Source organism: Phalacrocorax carbo, chromosome 3 (assembly GCF_963921805.1).
Source record: "Phalacrocorax carbo chromosome 3, bPhaCar2.1, whole genome shotgun sequence".
Lineage (NCBI taxonomy): Eukaryota > Metazoa > Chordata > Aves > Suliformes > Phalacrocoracidae > Phalacrocorax > Phalacrocorax carbo.
This window is the reverse complement of record NC_087515.1, coordinates 10056591-10072492: the sequence shown is the minus strand read 5'-3', so window position 1 is coordinate 10072492 and position 15902 is coordinate 10056591. Positions and strand designations below refer to the sequence as shown.

The following is a 15902-nucleotide window of genomic DNA, read 5'->3' as shown; positions in this document are numbered from 1 at the left end:
TAAACAATGTGGTAGGGAGTTATCTTTGACGTGCCTTGGCAGATTTAGTTCCAAGTGGGCCTTGGCTTTCCTTGTCGCATCTCTGCGTACCCTGACAACATTCCTATATTCCTCCCAAGTGGCCAGTCCTTTTTTCTACATACTGTGAACCTTCTTCTTCCATTTGAGTTTCTCTAGAAGCTCTTTACTCATCCATGTGGGTCTCCTGGCTCCTCTGCCTGACTTCTTCCTCCTGGGGATGCACTGATCTTGAGCTTAGAAGAAGTGGTCCTTGAATACTGTCCAGCTCTCTTGGACCCCCCGCCTTCTAGAGCACTAGCCCATGGGATTCCTCCAAGCAGGTCTTTGAAGAGGCCAAAGTTGGCCCTCTTGTAGTCCAAGGTTTTAATCTGACTTGTTGCCCTGCTTCTACCACACAGGTATCCTGAACTCAACCATCTCATGGTCACTGCAGCCAAGGCTACCTCCAACTCACATCTTTAACCAACCCTTCCTTGTTTGGCAGCACATCTTGCCTCATTGGCTCCGCCACCACTTGCATCGAGAAGTTGTCCTCAGTGCTCTGCAGGAACCTTCTGGATCATGCATGGCTCGCCGTGTTGCTTTTCCAGCAAATATCAGGGTGGTTGATGTCCCCAGTGAGGACCAGGGCCTGTGATTGTGAGGCTACTTCCAGCTGTCTGTAGAAGGCTTCATCAACTTCCTCTTCTTGATCAGGTGGCCTGTAGCAAACACCCACAACAGTGTCACCCATATTGGGCTGTCCCTTAATTTTTACCCACAAGCTGTCAACTTGTTCTTCCACTCCAAAGCAGAGCTCAGTGCATTCCAGTTGGTCCCTCACATAAACAGCAACCCCACCTCGCCTTGCTGGTCTTTCCTGAAAAGCCTGTAGCCATCCATGACCCAATTCCAGTCATGCGACCTATCCCACCATCTCTCTGTGATTGCAGTCAGATCATGGCCCTGTGACCACACACAGACCTCTGGTTCCTCCTGTTTGTTCCCCATGCTGCGTACATTGGTGTACAGGCGTTTCAGGAAGGTGCTTGAGCACACAGGTTTCCCTGGAGGGGTGCACAAGGACCCACTATAGCCATGCAAACTCTTGAGGTGGTTGGTCTCCTGATTGCCATCGCATAAGGCCACTACAGCACCTTTGTCACGGATCTGGCTGACTTGTCATATTCCCCCATTGTATGTAATGGCATTAGCATTGCTAGTTTGTCTCTTTCCCCTTGAGTTCCTCAGTTTAAAGCCCTCCTCACCAAGTCTGCCAGCCTGCTGCCAAAGATTCCTTTGCCCTTTCCAGACAGGTGGAGTCCATCCCTCCCTAGCAGCCTGTGGTTGTTGAAGAACATGCCATTGTCATAAAAGCCAAAACCCTCACGTTGACACCAGCCACGTAACCAGGAGTTGATTTGCATTGTTCACTTATTTCTAGTCGCCCATTTTTCTCCAGGTAGTATGGAGGAGAAGATAACTTGGGCACCAGTATTTTTCACTTGCTTTCCCAGGGCTTTATGGTCTTCCTTAGTTCTGCCCAGGCTCTGGCTTGCAGCATCATTTGTGCCCACATGGAAGAGTGGCAGAGGATAGTAATCAGTGCTCTTGACAAGTTGTGGCACCCTCTCAGTGATGTCTCAGATCTTAGCTCATGGGAGGGAGGAAACCTGTCGTGACTCCCTGTCAGGTCAGCAGATGGGTGCCTCAGTTCCTTTTAACAGAGTCACCGACTATGAGCACTCATCTCTTCTTCTTACGGTATTCACTCTGAGCTGCTGGTACAGTTGCACCTTGTGGATCTTGTTCGTGGGTGTCTGCAGCTTCAGATCGGTTGTTGTTGGTGATATTAGAAGGTGGGGGCTGAAGCGGAGCCCTGCTTTTGCGCGTTACCAGGGTCCAAGGTGCCTCCTCAGTGGTGTCTGCTACAGGATCGTGGTTCTGAAACCACCTATCTCTGCCTCAGTTCTACTAATACTATGCAGCCTTCTAATTGTTTCTTGCCACTCAGCCACCTGGAACAACAGGTCATCACCTGTCCACACCTTGTGCAGGTACTTACCTTCACACCAAAAGAAGGGTCGGGGCACTCATTGCAACCTACTGCCTGTACTGAAGCCTCCTTCCTTACCAGTTCTGTTATTTGTGGTCTTTAATATCCATTCAGGATACCCGCAGTCATTTTTTTTTGTTTGAAACAAATTTCTCGTGTTGCAGGAGATATTCAGGAACAGGAGGTGAATGTAAGCGTTAGGGATGGTAGAAAAGCATTGGTTAATATTCTTAGTGTTGTATAAAAAGCTTTTGGATATCATAAATAGCCTTTACTGCTAACCTAAAAAGTGTCACCAATAGAAATTAAAGATTTACTAGGAAGTAATGCAGAGATGTTTTTTCTCTGAGGTCTAACATATCTTTTCACTTAGTATCTGTACTGGAGCATTATGAACAGTATATTTAACACACAGTTGAGAGAGTCCTGCTGCACAATTTTTATTTGATTTGGTAATATGAAGGTATATTATTTTATGAAGCACAGAAAAACACCCAGTGAAGAATATAAAAATGAAATGGAAGCCAAAATTTCTTTCTCCAGCTGAGGTCAGCTTTGCTTCCCTCCTATTTTAAATTGCTACTGTTGTGAACAGTAATTCTGTTACTTTGCACAAGGTGGATAAGTGAGGAATAGGACAAGGACTTTTGTTAGCCTGTTGACTGTCATGCTGCTTTAGTGAGGATTTAAGAGACTTACTGGTATACATTTTATCAATAATTCCAGTATAACCTCCTCCTTCATTCGCCAGTCAGTCCTTTCTCTCAGCAGTAACAATGCCTGCTCAACTGAGTCTCTTTTAAGAGTGTCTGTTGGGTGAAAAAATTAACTGAAATTCAAGAGTTGCATTTGCTAGGATTGGTATGAAAATGCACTACAAATAACAAGGATAACTTGCTAAAACATTTGCACAAATAATGCAGTCTTGTCGGTACCAATTTACATTAGAAAGGTGCTAGGATCCGTGTCTGGTTTACCTGAAGAAATTCATGTGAAATAAAATACTTCTGAGTTTGGGTATTTTTTACCTTTTACTGGAAGAAAGGGTGAGAATGACCGAAATACCCAAAGATTACTTTCTTTGTGACTCATTTACTTGGGGTGTCTTAGCCTTAGCCTGTTCCTGTAGGCAGTGTGCTCGTTTCTCTGGAAAGGAGCATAAGAGCAAAGCACAAATGCACAGGTAGCATTAACTTGTCAAAGATCAAGGCATGATAAATAATGCTTCTTGAAGTTAAGAATCCAGGAGAGGGATGCAGAAAATCTGAGTTAAAGTTCTCAGAAAAATGGAGGGGGGAAAAAATCTATATAAATAAAAAAAAAAGGGGGGGGGGGAAGACCTTAATGTTAAGCTATATTTTTCCTTCAAAAGTACCATTTTTGCTTAATGTAGTCTTTTACTAAAGATTCTAGGAAATAGACCCAGGGAAAGTAAACACTTACATGAAATGACTTTAAAAATCCAAAAAGGATGGTGTCCTGCTTATTCAACATCTTGATTTCATTTAGATTGCTAAGGATCCGTTTCTTCATCTGTTACTCTTTCAGTCTCTGAGAAAAAAGTATTGTCTCTGCAGCAGAAAAGGAGTAGAATAACAAAGAACGTATTCAATTTTTTGTGACCATTTTAAAGCCTGGCTTTTGAAAAAAGAATGTGAGAAAGATACAAAAATAACCAGAAGGAGGAAAGACATTTTCTAAGTAACAGAAAAAATGCTTTTTAGTGAGATACTTTTACCTAAGAGAGAGTTGTAATCAGTTATCTGTAGTGATGACTGTCTTTGAGTGTCTGTCGCTTACCTAAAAGGAAAGATTCCAAAAGCATTGAGTCTTGTGTCTTACACAACTTTCAACACCTCGATAATTTGCTGAGCCAATGAAATTAAAATCAGACAAGATACCAAGATCTGACAGGAAAGGTTGCTGGAATAAAATCAGTTTATGTAAATGCCCACAGAGACTGAACTGAGTAGGAAAAGAGAAATTTGTTCAATTGTTTGCAAATTTGCAAGTTTAAGAAAATAGATTTGATTTCAGGGCAAAAAAATAAAGTACATAATAAAAATAGTAAGCAGGTCGTTTTCAGTCACAAATGAAAAAAAAAAAAAGAGATGCAAGATCTGTACACACCTGGAGTCTTCAAAAGATTGTTCAGGTTTCACTTGCATGTCAGTTAATCATTTGGATTTATTGTATTTTAAAATCTTCTATGCTTAGATCAGCTGTGACAGGAACTGATGTAATTACTTAGCATTTCAGGAATTCTAATGATTATTTCTTCTGTGCTATTATTTAAATTTTATTCCTAAATCTTAAAGATATTGTCAGAGGAAGTAAATATCATTGCCTTGCGGCCAACTTTGAACAGGTTATTTATGTTTAGAGTTGGTTTGTCAGGTCTCTTAGAACAAAACAAACATCTTGGAGAATAACTAAAAAAATAAATTTTAACAGTTAAATACTATGTAAAAAAAGAAAAACCATCAAATTTTGTATAGTTTAGGAGAAATCTCTGGCTATGTTGTTAGGCAGAGACAGAGCAGAAGTCATAAGAAGATTTCATAGTTGTTTCTATTTTAAAATATAATACTCATACATGTCTAGGACAGAAAACAAAACATGAAACTATCACAGAAGGAAAATGAGTATGGTTTAGGGTTTTTTAATTTGTTTTTGCTTAAGCAAATTTCATTTAATGATATTCTGAATGGAAGGATTTGTCAGAATTCCCATTGTAGAGATGGTGATTACAATTTACAAACAGTTGCAGTCTCCAGCTGTTACCCACTGTAACTGCCTTCTCTCCTTAGTCAAATCATTACCCAATGATATTTCTGCGTCCAGGTGTCCCAATTTCACTTAAATTCATAGAGAAGTATGAATTGATTAGTAGCCAAACAGGTTGAGAAAATAACTACATTAATAGGTGAAAGAAAGTTATGATTGAATCTGTTGATGCTGGCTCTCTGTTTTTTATATATAGAGAGCTCTTTTTAAAATTACCATTGAGAGCAATTTCATCAATGTGTAAAAAGGAAAGGCTGCTCTTATGTACTACAAAGACCACCTTCAGCATCCCAGGCATAGTGTTCTCTACTCAGATAGCTTCAGAAAGCCACAACTCTTTCTAGCAGAGTAATACTCCTATTGTTGCAGCCAACAGCTAAGTACAAAATAAAACAAATTCAGGATCTTGACTTCATTCAGAACATGTTTTCAGTGCTACTTCTATCACACAAAATACACGAGTAAATGGAGCACAGTCGTAGGATTTGGTTTTCCTTAACATCCAGCTGTTCTGCCCTTTAGATGGGTTCAATGCTGTCTTCTGTTTACACTTAGCAATTGCTCTGTATTTTGCACTGAGTTATAAATTTTCTCTCTTCTACATTTTTTAAATTATTAAATTTGTTCTGTTACAAGGAAGTTGTTCTCAGGAGTCATATCAGGTTAAAAAAATCTTCCTAGACCATAGAAAAGGTAAGTCTGTCAGTGGATGAAATAACTCAAATTTATGTTTCTGCAGTTCATCTTCCTTTTTGTTGATGTAAAAAGAGTGTGACTTATCAGACTAATGAGTCTCCTTTTTTGAATAAAGCAAAGTACTACCAGTAACAAATTTTAATAAACAAATGTGCAAATAATTCTGGATATGTTTGGAATATTAAATACTTTGAGCCTATTGCAAGTCGATGAGTTTTTGGCAAGCTCTTCAGGGGTTTTCTTGGGGGGGGTCTGGGTTTTTTTTCATTTGTTGTTTTTTTTCAGCCAATTTCATTTCAGGGTAGTTCTGAAGGGAAATACTTTGGAGAACTTACTGTAGCAGAACTAAACTCTTCTATGTAAGTGTGGGAAGGGAAGGAACAGAATAGAGGCTATATGTGTGTTTTGGTTCTCAGCAGCTTAGCTAACCAGGGAATCTAGAATGTTATAGCAGCTCATATGCATATGGAAACATTGGGCTTAGATAATGTTTTCTTTGGTCCCAAAATTGGTTTCTACAGTTCGGTTATATTAATTTAAATTTCCTGATAAATGGTTTATTTTTTTCATTAGTGAAGTAATATCAGATTTCGTATTCAACATACCGATGCCCAACCAGAAGTAAAACTTTGGAGAGAGAAAAAAAAAAAAAAAAAAAGAGAGAGTACCAAAATCAAACCTCAGTCCATCCTCCTGCCATCTTGTACCTGCTCAAGCAGAGGGGTTGGACAAGATGATCTCCAGAGGTCCCTTCCAACACCTGTTGTTCTGTGATTCTGTGATCTTCAAAATAATTATTCTGACCATTTATTGATTTTGTTTCCAGTGCCAAGCTCATATTTTACATCATGTTTAAATTTATTTTAAATTGAAAAAGGATGCTATTTTAAAGTCTTTGTTTATATAGATAGGCCATGACAGTAATGATCTTGTTTTTAATATACATGCTATAATCTTTAATTTTACTGGATTATATACTGTGCAAAGAGTAGACATAAAATATTATTATGTTGACTCAATCTTGAGAGAGATTCTTTCTTCCTCTTTAAAAATTTGGAATGACTAATAATTTTGGAGGGAAAGCTGTATTGGTATTCATAGAGATACCAGGTTTTCCATTTTCATTTTCTACGTCTTTCTGCTCATGATGATATTCATATTTCAGTTTGGTTTGACTTTTTGAGTCTGTGTATTTATTGGAATCTGTTCTGAAAGGCGACTGTAATAAGATGGAATCTCCTTACTCTTTTTTTCTCCCAGAGTGGGTCTGTTCGTACCATATTATGTGACTGGCTAATGCGTTTTTCAAGGATTGCGTACTTTTGAATGATTTTTTGTTGTTGTTTTTTTAAGTGTTCATAAAATTTGTTTACCAGATCTTGTCTTTGTTGCAAACCTTAAAGTTTTATCAATAATATTGCAGGTAAGATGAAACATTGTATTAAGTATAAAATAACTGCTAAATGAAGAATTGTGGACTGACAAGTTTAAGATCAATGTTATGCTAAATATTTTGAAAGTAAGAGTGATGAAATCATCAGTAGGTATTCTATTACACTGTTACATTTTTACATATCAGTCTGGTTCTGTGAGAAGTATAGACTATTTTGGATGTTTTCCATCACTTGTAAATCATGTGCAATGCACACCAGGGATTGATTTTAAAACATGGAGCCATATATCAAATCAAAAACTTTCTTTTTTTTGAGAGACATGTGCAAGGTTTATTAGAAAATGTATATCCTGAACTCATTTACTAAAACTGTCTTCACTCAAAAACTTATCTTTACAGTGCAAGTGGAGCGGGGGGGAAATGTTTTTCTTTGCAATACTTAACATACATGTTGTTATAACTCCTGTTGTTATGGAGTTAACATACACATTATGGAACTCCTCTTAGCAAATTTTTGCAGTAGTACAAGTGACAAACTACCTGAAAAGAATTAACAGGCAGAGAGTAAGTTAGGAGGAAAAAAAAAATCTTAGCATGTTTCAATTACTGTTTAAGGAACCAGGTAGATATATCTATTGTCTGAAAATCGGTTTCAGATCTTCTGTCTTTTCACACTCTCCGGTTTAATTACTTTTACCATTGCTTAGCAATTTCTTCTAGAAAGAATGCCTTTTAGCCCGACAGAGTGTCTTGTCTTGGTCGCAGAATGACCATATTTTATGAATACAGTGGTGAAAAAGTAACAGAACAGTTGAAGCCTATTAAATCATCTGAGCATATAAATTTTGTCAAGAGTTCAGAGTATGTTTGTAATCTTTTTTTTCTTCTGAGGGGTGAGGAGGAGTCTTACAGTCTCTAAACTTATTGTTGCCTTTTGAATTTGGAATTCTAAAGAAAACTAATTATTCACTGTAGCAAACAGCTACAAAATATCTATGCATGTAAATGAGTAATTGGTGTCTGGTAAAAGGAAGTTTTTAGACTTGGCAAGTTGATCCTTTTCATTTGCTTATATAGCTTTTTTTTATACCAGTGTCTTGCATCTGATTCTATATCTTCAATATATAGTTAAAATGACATAAACAGCTTCTGTGAAAACCCATGGCTATTTGGGAGACACGCCCTGCACAGAACACAGTCCATTTGCTTGGGGTGGCTAGGACAACTGCCAAGAACAAGCGAAAGCTATTAAAATCAGACTTTTCAGAAGCAACTGGGTTAAACACAGTTCATGCAGTAGCTAAACACAAAGTGAACTTAGGCATTGTACTCTGGTTCATCACACTTTCTCAAAGGTGGGAAGAAAATGTTTGCCTTTTGTCTTTTCCGTTTGATTGGTAACTGACTTTTAACAACCAGTTTACTGGACGTTATGAATGTCTGGACTACCTTCTTTGGAAGAATTATGAGGAGCTCAGTCCGAACACTAAGCACAGCATTGCCAAGATGATCTGCAGAATGGATCTGAAGCCTCTTCCATTTCCCTGCTCCCTGGAATCCTCTCTTATCAATCAAGCATCCTCTGAGTGTGGCTTATCTTGCTTAGCACATCTGAATGGTGTCCAAATCCTGCCAAATTCATGTCTCTTCCCTCTGGTTTTTGGGTTGGGTTTTTTTGTTGTTTTTTTTTCTTGCTGGTCTGACTGTATCAGTTCACAGCTCAGTTTCTGAAATCTACTTTTATTCGACTTCCCTGTCACTGAATTAATATATCGATACATTGATACAGTCAGTAATTAATAATCAATATATTGCCTTGTCAGGCAATAAAATATACCCATCATCTTTCTTTCCCCTAGAAATTTATGAAACATAATTGCTCTTATAGTTTACATTCCTATGACTACAATGGCAAATACCTTATTTCAAATTTAATCACTTGCTCCATGTTTCATTTTGTCATAGTCCTTTTATACACTTAAATGCACTGTGCAGTACAGCCCCTTGTCCTCTACCTGTGCTCCACTTTAATTTAGTTTGCTTGTTTATCCTTTGGTCTTTGAATTCCCTTTTACATACTTTTTGTCTTTGGGTTTTGTTCTGTTCCTTGTATACAGATTGTCTGGACTGAAATTAGAATGATAGAATCATTAAGGTTGGAAAAGACTTCTAGGATCATCAAGTCCAGCCATCAACCCAACACTACCATGTCTCCTAAACCATGCCCTGAAGTGCCACATCTACACATCTTTTAAATACCTCCAGGGATGGTGACTCTACCACCAATCTGGGCAGACAGCATTTAAATCACCATCCTTTTCAAATATGTCTCCAGATTGTGGCTTTAACTGGTGTTAGGATCTAAAAGAATAAAAGGAGAATTATTAAAATAGTTCTAGTTTACAAATGACATCATTATTGGATAGGTTCCTAGTTCTAGCTCTCTGAATTGGAACTGGAATCATTATTTGTTGGTTTTCTGTTAACAATATTACTAGTAATTGCTGCATATCCTTTATGTTAAGACTACAGTAGTAAGACTCTCGGGGAAACTTTAGAAACTCAACATTTTAAAACTAGGTAGAATTCATTAGATTTGTATTTTGAATAAAATTTATGCTCCTGGTTTGTGTTACTGCTCTTAGAAATGCTTTCTAATGGTTTGTGTAGTAAGTATGCATGCAGAGCAATAGAATCCCTGTTCTAATATACATAATTTGCTATAAAACTGAGTGAACAGTTTGATGGTTGGACTTCATGATCTTAGAGGTCTTTTCCAACCTTAATGATTCTATGATTCTATAGGAGTCTCAAAGATGACCTTTTTCCATTGATACCAGTAGCTCCAGTGATGATTTGGATGACGAACCAGATCTGTGGCCATTAAGTATTGAGTAATTACCATATTGCAGAACTGCAGTGTGATCTTCATAAACCATGAAATAGTTTAATCTTCTGAAATTAAATAAAATTAAATATAAAGTTCCAACATCAGGAACTGTGAAAGCATGTAAATGAGATACAACTGGAAAAAGTTTTTTCTTACTTAAGAACATTGAAGTTTATAAAAAGCACGTAAGGAAAACATCAAGTGGGGTGGGTTTTTTGTTTTGTTTTTTTTTTTTAGCTAGCCAATTTTCTTCCTTTTGATTCAGAAAAATGGTTCCTGTTGCCATCAATTTTTCTGACCAATTTTTATTTTAATTTCTAGAAGGTCACACATATATATCTCTCAATAAAGAAAAATGGCTTCTCTGGTTTTAAAGAATCATTGTTTTTGATAATGAATCCTAAAGTCATTATACTGATCTCTAGTATAGTTTATCTGTGTTACAGAAGATATTAATTCATCTGTTTGGGCGCAGGGGAGGGAGGAAAGGAGAGTGAACAAGACCCATTTCCAGTCACTAAAGCTGTCTTGTGTTAAAGCTGTGTTTCAGCTATGGTGACAAGCAGGCATGCTCCAAGTCATGAGCTGTTTCACAAGGAAGTGCGTATGGCCTGCCAAAACAGATTACTCTGCTGTCTGCAAAATTAGCCCTTGTGGAAGAGGACAAGGCACGTGCTCAGACTTGGTCCTGTAACTCATGTTATCTCCAAAAACAAGCCACTACTTCTTGCAATGATTGTGTCTTGCGTGTGTTGCGTTACATATATTTTGTTAATTCTTGTTTGTTGTTGGATAAATAATTTTTTAAAAATGTTGATTTATGTAGAAAAAGTCAGTCTCAGTTACAATACTGAAAAAACTGTTGCTGAGATACAGTGATGGAATTTATTAATATCTACATCAAGGTGGAATTGTTTTGCCATCAGTTACTTTGTACTTTGCCCCTGTATTTTTCACGCTGAGTTTGCATTCCAGCAAGTAACAGCATGATGCTTTGGGACTTGCTATATTTTTAGCCTACTGTTTTGTCCCTTTGTTTTACTGGTGGAACCACAGAATGTAAATGGTGTGTCACAGGGGGATCTTTGGAGACCATACCATTCGTTGCTTTGAAATTGAAAAGTATGTTTCAGGAACTCCCTTTTTCCCTGATGACTTGGGAGGCTTCATTATATGTCAGCCATAGTGCTGGCAGTTCTGCAATTGAGAAATCACTGGATTTCCCTTTGGGCTTTCTCAAGACTGACTCCTTGAGCTAGAAGGCTGACCTGAGATGCTAAGTTAGTATCTAGTATCGCTGTTATTAAGGATCATAGGATTATATAAGATGGAGAGGACCTTAGGAGGTCTCTAGTCCAACCCCCTGCTCAAAGCAGGTCAGACAGGGTGCCAAGGACTTTATCTACCTGGGTCTTCACACCCTACAAGGACAGAGAGTAAGCAGCCTTGCTTGGCTGTCCTCAGAGTGAAACAGCTTTTCTCTATATCTTGTCTGAACCTCTCTTGTTTCAACTTCTGCAAGTTATCCCTTGTCTTCCTGCCATGCACCGTTGTGAAGAGCCTGGCTGTAATCTTGGTACATACCCCATAGGTATTGGGGGCTGCTGTTAGGCACCCCTAAAGCCTTCCCTTCTCCAAACTGGTCAAGCCCACCTTCCCCAGACTCTCCCCTCAGGGAAAGTGCTCCAGGCTTGACTATCTTGGTGGCCCCTGCTGAGCTCCTTCTAGTTAGACAATGCCTCTCATCTATTGGGGGGACCAAAACTAGATGCAGTCTGTCTATCACGTGTTAATCCATTTGCTTAAGAGGTCAATTGGATTGCAGTTTAAACAAATTTGTGTTGACTACATTTCATAAACGGGCTTGGCTTTACAGCAGTGCTGTTGTCATTCCCTTGCCATTCAAAATGTCCTGATTTGCAGTGGAAATTGTTTCATGCTTCATAACAATGGGGTAGTTATTTTTAAACACCACCACCAGAGTTTATACAATGTTTCTGACATTACAGCTATGTGGCGGAGACCCTGCAGGAACCCCGTATAATGGCGCAGATTGGTGTAGGGTCTAGATTTTTCCCTGTCAGTCAGATTTCAGGGGTTCTGTAAAACCTCTTATCCTGGTGTCTGTTTTGTAACTTTATGAAACTTGAAGTATTCAGGATGAAGTAATTTAGCCTTTCTGCTAAAATAGAGTTTCATAAAAATAAGCAATAATAGGACAGAGCAGGGCAGAAAACTTTAACTATCCAGAATGGTTGCTTAGAGGAAGCTATTAGCTTGGAAGTATCTTTTTTTCTGGTAGTTTCATTTTTAAATGATATCTACTTTAAAAAACAGCATTAATGTCTTTTGGGTGTTTCGTTGGTGTTTTGGTTTTTTTTTTTAATATTTCTAGGAATAAGTTAAAAAATAGACCTATTCCTCCCCATCCCTCAGACTCCTTCCAAAAATGCAAGATCATGTTTTATGGAAGTCCTTATTGCTTACAGTGATGTCAAAAAGTGTAAAAGACTTAGGAAGCTTCTTTTTTTCATTGGCAGCTGCATGCTGGATAGGTGTGATTTGAGACGGTTAGGAAAGTTCTTGAAGTCATAAATGAATTCCCTTTGCCTCCTTCACAGAAAAAAAAAAAAAAAAAGCCATTCTTATTTTTTCAAACAACTCGCCATGTCCAAACCTGTATCTTGGAATCTGGCTTCATCTTTTTCTTCCCCAAAACACAGTTAATCAAAATACAGATGTTAGTTGCTTCTGTTTAAAGCTGCAGCTAATGCTTCTGACAAATACAAGCGTTACAGAAACTTCAGTCTTTTTGTATGAATAGATAAGAGATGCAGCAATGGGTGTCATCAGCATTTCCTCGGGATTTGTTTGGTTTGGTTAAGTTACCTCCTAGACTTCCCTTAAATTATTTTGAAGTCAAGAAGATATTTAAAGAACAGAAATGTCTGAAGAATTGGAAGCCTTGAAGAATGTAATTCAGTCTTTGTAAGAAGATACAGGTGTCTGTCCTCACTCAGGATCAATCACATCAGCCCACTGTTTGCACAGATGCCTTATCATAGCAACCCATAAAGTACGAGTTGCATTTTACTAAATGGTAGAGAGACAGTTTCCAGCAGAAACCTTCAGGTTATTCTATGGCTGTTTCTGTGGAGGGTATATTCTAATTATTTGATGAACAGTGCAAGTGGATCAGTTAATCATGAAATTCCTGAGAGTATTCATTTTCTGCAGATGTCTGACAGGTATGGAAGTGATGTTCTGAATTTTGTCAAATATAAAACATGAGTTGTTTTAGCTTTTGCATAGTTTTTGTATTTAAAGTCTTAATTATGTATTCGCGTCATTGTTTTCAAAGGGGTTTTATATATCACTGTTCTGAAATTTAGTCTTTGGGCTAGATGCCACTTTTGTGAATCTCTTCTTTCTTGCTGAGGAGCTTTACAGTTGTGTAGCAGTGGAACTTTGGCAGGGCAGGCGCAGGCACATACCAGTGCTTCTAGATGTAGAATGACTGTGTAGTACAAAAATACACATTTATTGGAGATGCTTTCCCTTTCTTTCTAATAACAATGTCCCCACATATCTTGCTGATCTTTTCTGTCCTATGATATCCCCACTATATATACAGAGGGTGCATTAGGAGTAGTATTAGGAGGTAAATCTATTACTTGGGTCTTACTGCTACCCATATTACCTTTCACAGAAAAAATAAGCAATATTCAAGTTTGGTTTTGTAGTTGTTTCAGTAATAGAAGAAGAGTAACAAAATTTACTTAGATAGGAGTTCAATACTAGAAAAGGTAGGCCTGAAAGAAAGAAGCTTTAAGTGCTATTGTTTGTGATACAAGTAAAGAAATCTGGCATGGCAAGTGAATGTGCCACCGGATAATACAAAGCAATTTACAGGCAGCAATATACTCCTGTAGACCTGATTAGATACGGAACTGTTGAATTCATATTTTTCTTCAGGTGCTTATGTGATAAAATCAGAATTTCCTTTCATTTAAAAGAGTATGTAAAGCTCTGTAATCAAAGGAACTACATTAAACAAGGAAAAAAAGTGGCTGCAGAATAGTGATATCGTCAAAGGAAGGAGGCAGTGGCTGGTAACTGGTTTGTATCTTCAAAAACTGCTACAACTGTACAAATCAAAAGTATATCATTAAAGAGAAAACATACTTTTTTTAAGAAAAGAAATATTTATGAAATACTCTTAAGCAACTGATGCATAGGTTTATCTGGACATGATTTATCTTTGAATTGAAAATTGGGGAGAATTGCCTGGATCTTAGAATTACTGAAAGCAGGCTTTTTGCAGGAGAGCAAGACACAAATCCAATGCATTTGAAAAAGCTTCCTCAGTTTTAAATGTATGAATGCTATTGCAGTATCTTTCTGGACACATAGAAGAGCATAAGCAGGAGTTGAACGACAGGGTGCTTCATTTTTTTTTCCTTCATCCGCTTCTGAGACACTAAAAACCATTATGGTCTGTGGCCATCTAGTGGTGAATCCATTTTAAATACACTAAGTTCGTTTAGAATTTTAATTTAAAAGTCTTCTAGCTTTACTGTACAAAACTGAATTACAAAACAGTTTTGGTGAAAAAAAATCTGTCTATCTCTTCTTCACTAGTAATGTTTTTTACAGGTTGATAACATCTGTGAAGGTCATTTCCTTCTTTTCTTTGTCTTTCTCTGAGACAAAGCCATTTTTTTTATGTTACAGTTTCTTTTTAGCAGCCAATTTTAATGCGTGTGTGTCTTCCATTTTTACTCTGTAATTTTTTTTTTTATTTCCAAAAACTTAGTAGAAGTTAATTTATAGATTTTCTGGGCAGAAAGTAGTATATTTTATAAATTATATGTTTCCAAGAAACAAATATTCCTAAAATACATCAATTCTGAAAGCAATTAATAATCCTTAATTTGACAGACAATATGCTGGCTCTCCTGCTTATATCCTTATTACTAAATTGCCTTGATAATAACATTTTTCTAGTAATTTTCTGTCTGAGCAATGGTTTCAAATATCATAGGAAAATTATTCTATCCCAAGCAGAAGGCATTAATATAGGTATCAGTAGGAAACAATGTAGCAGAACAACTATGGCAAGTCACATCTTGAATGAGATGAGGCTATATGGTTCGTGAGACCTGGTGGACTTCTAGCATCTGCTAAGTCCTTGACAAATGAAAAACTGAAATTTTGTTGGTATTAGAGAAATAATTCAATAGGCATATTAGTAGCAGAAGTAGTAATTTGTATTTCTTGTTTTTACTCGATAATGGCAAAAATCCAAAAATATGATGGTTCCAGTAATTGTGTTTTTCCTAATTGGGAAATGGGCTGTAAAATGGTTTTCATAATGCTTTTTGCTTAACCTTTTGTTTCTTCCATCAACGTGTCATTTTTTTCATATCTGACCATTCCAACTAGCAGTTCTTTGAATTTTCACAGTGTTGACATAGACTTATGCTCTTTAATTGCTGTAGATATTTCTTCGATTTAATTTGTAGATTTCACCAAGATGACAGCTAAGCATAACACAACAAAAATTATTTAAACTCACTATCCAGCATGCCACCATCCATCCATTAACATTGAACATTGTATCAGGATGGTATTGGGTTAATGTATGTAATGGTTTGTTTCATTTTCAGGTATTTGGAGTGGATGACAGCCAGGATTATAATAGGCCTGTTATCAACGAGAACCAGAAAGATTTAGTAAAAGATTGGGCTATAAATTCTGCTACAGTAGTGCTGGAAGAAAAAAGACCACTGAGTACAACTGGATTTCTTGACACAGAGGTAGAATTTAATTTTTGATGGTCTTATTTTTTCTTCCAATAAGAGAGAGCACTAATAACTGACCAGTAAGTGTTAAACAGCAAACAAAACCTTGCCTAGAAAACATTAGCGCAGATCTATAAGTATTTTAATTTTCTTAGGCCTTTATTGCATTATCAAAACTTCTCTGTCAGAGACAGATGTATTACGTTGTGAAGGTGTTTTAAACTTTGCTGCCTTTCTGTGTGCACTAACACCAGTGTATTGGAAATGTAGCGGGAG

At 37.3% G+C, this 15902-nt stretch overlaps 1 protein-coding gene across 9 annotated transcripts in view; it reads left to right on the top strand.

Moving 5' to 3' along the window:
• CEP170 (centrosomal protein 170) overlaps nucleotides 1-15902 on the top strand; it is a 106595-nt gene that overhangs the window by 52085 nt on the left and 38608 nt on the right. For 8 of the 9 annotated variants that reach the window (XM_064445796.1, XM_064445791.1, XM_064445790.1 and 5 more), the window contains exon 10: nucleotides 15492-15641. The exons of the other annotated variant lie outside the window; for it this stretch is intronic. In XM_064445796.1, coding sequence (XP_064301866.1) covers nucleotides 15492-15641 — 150 coding nt within the window. The remainder of the gene's footprint in view (nucleotides 1-15491; nucleotides 15642-15902) is intronic. 9 annotated transcript variants of the gene reach the window in all.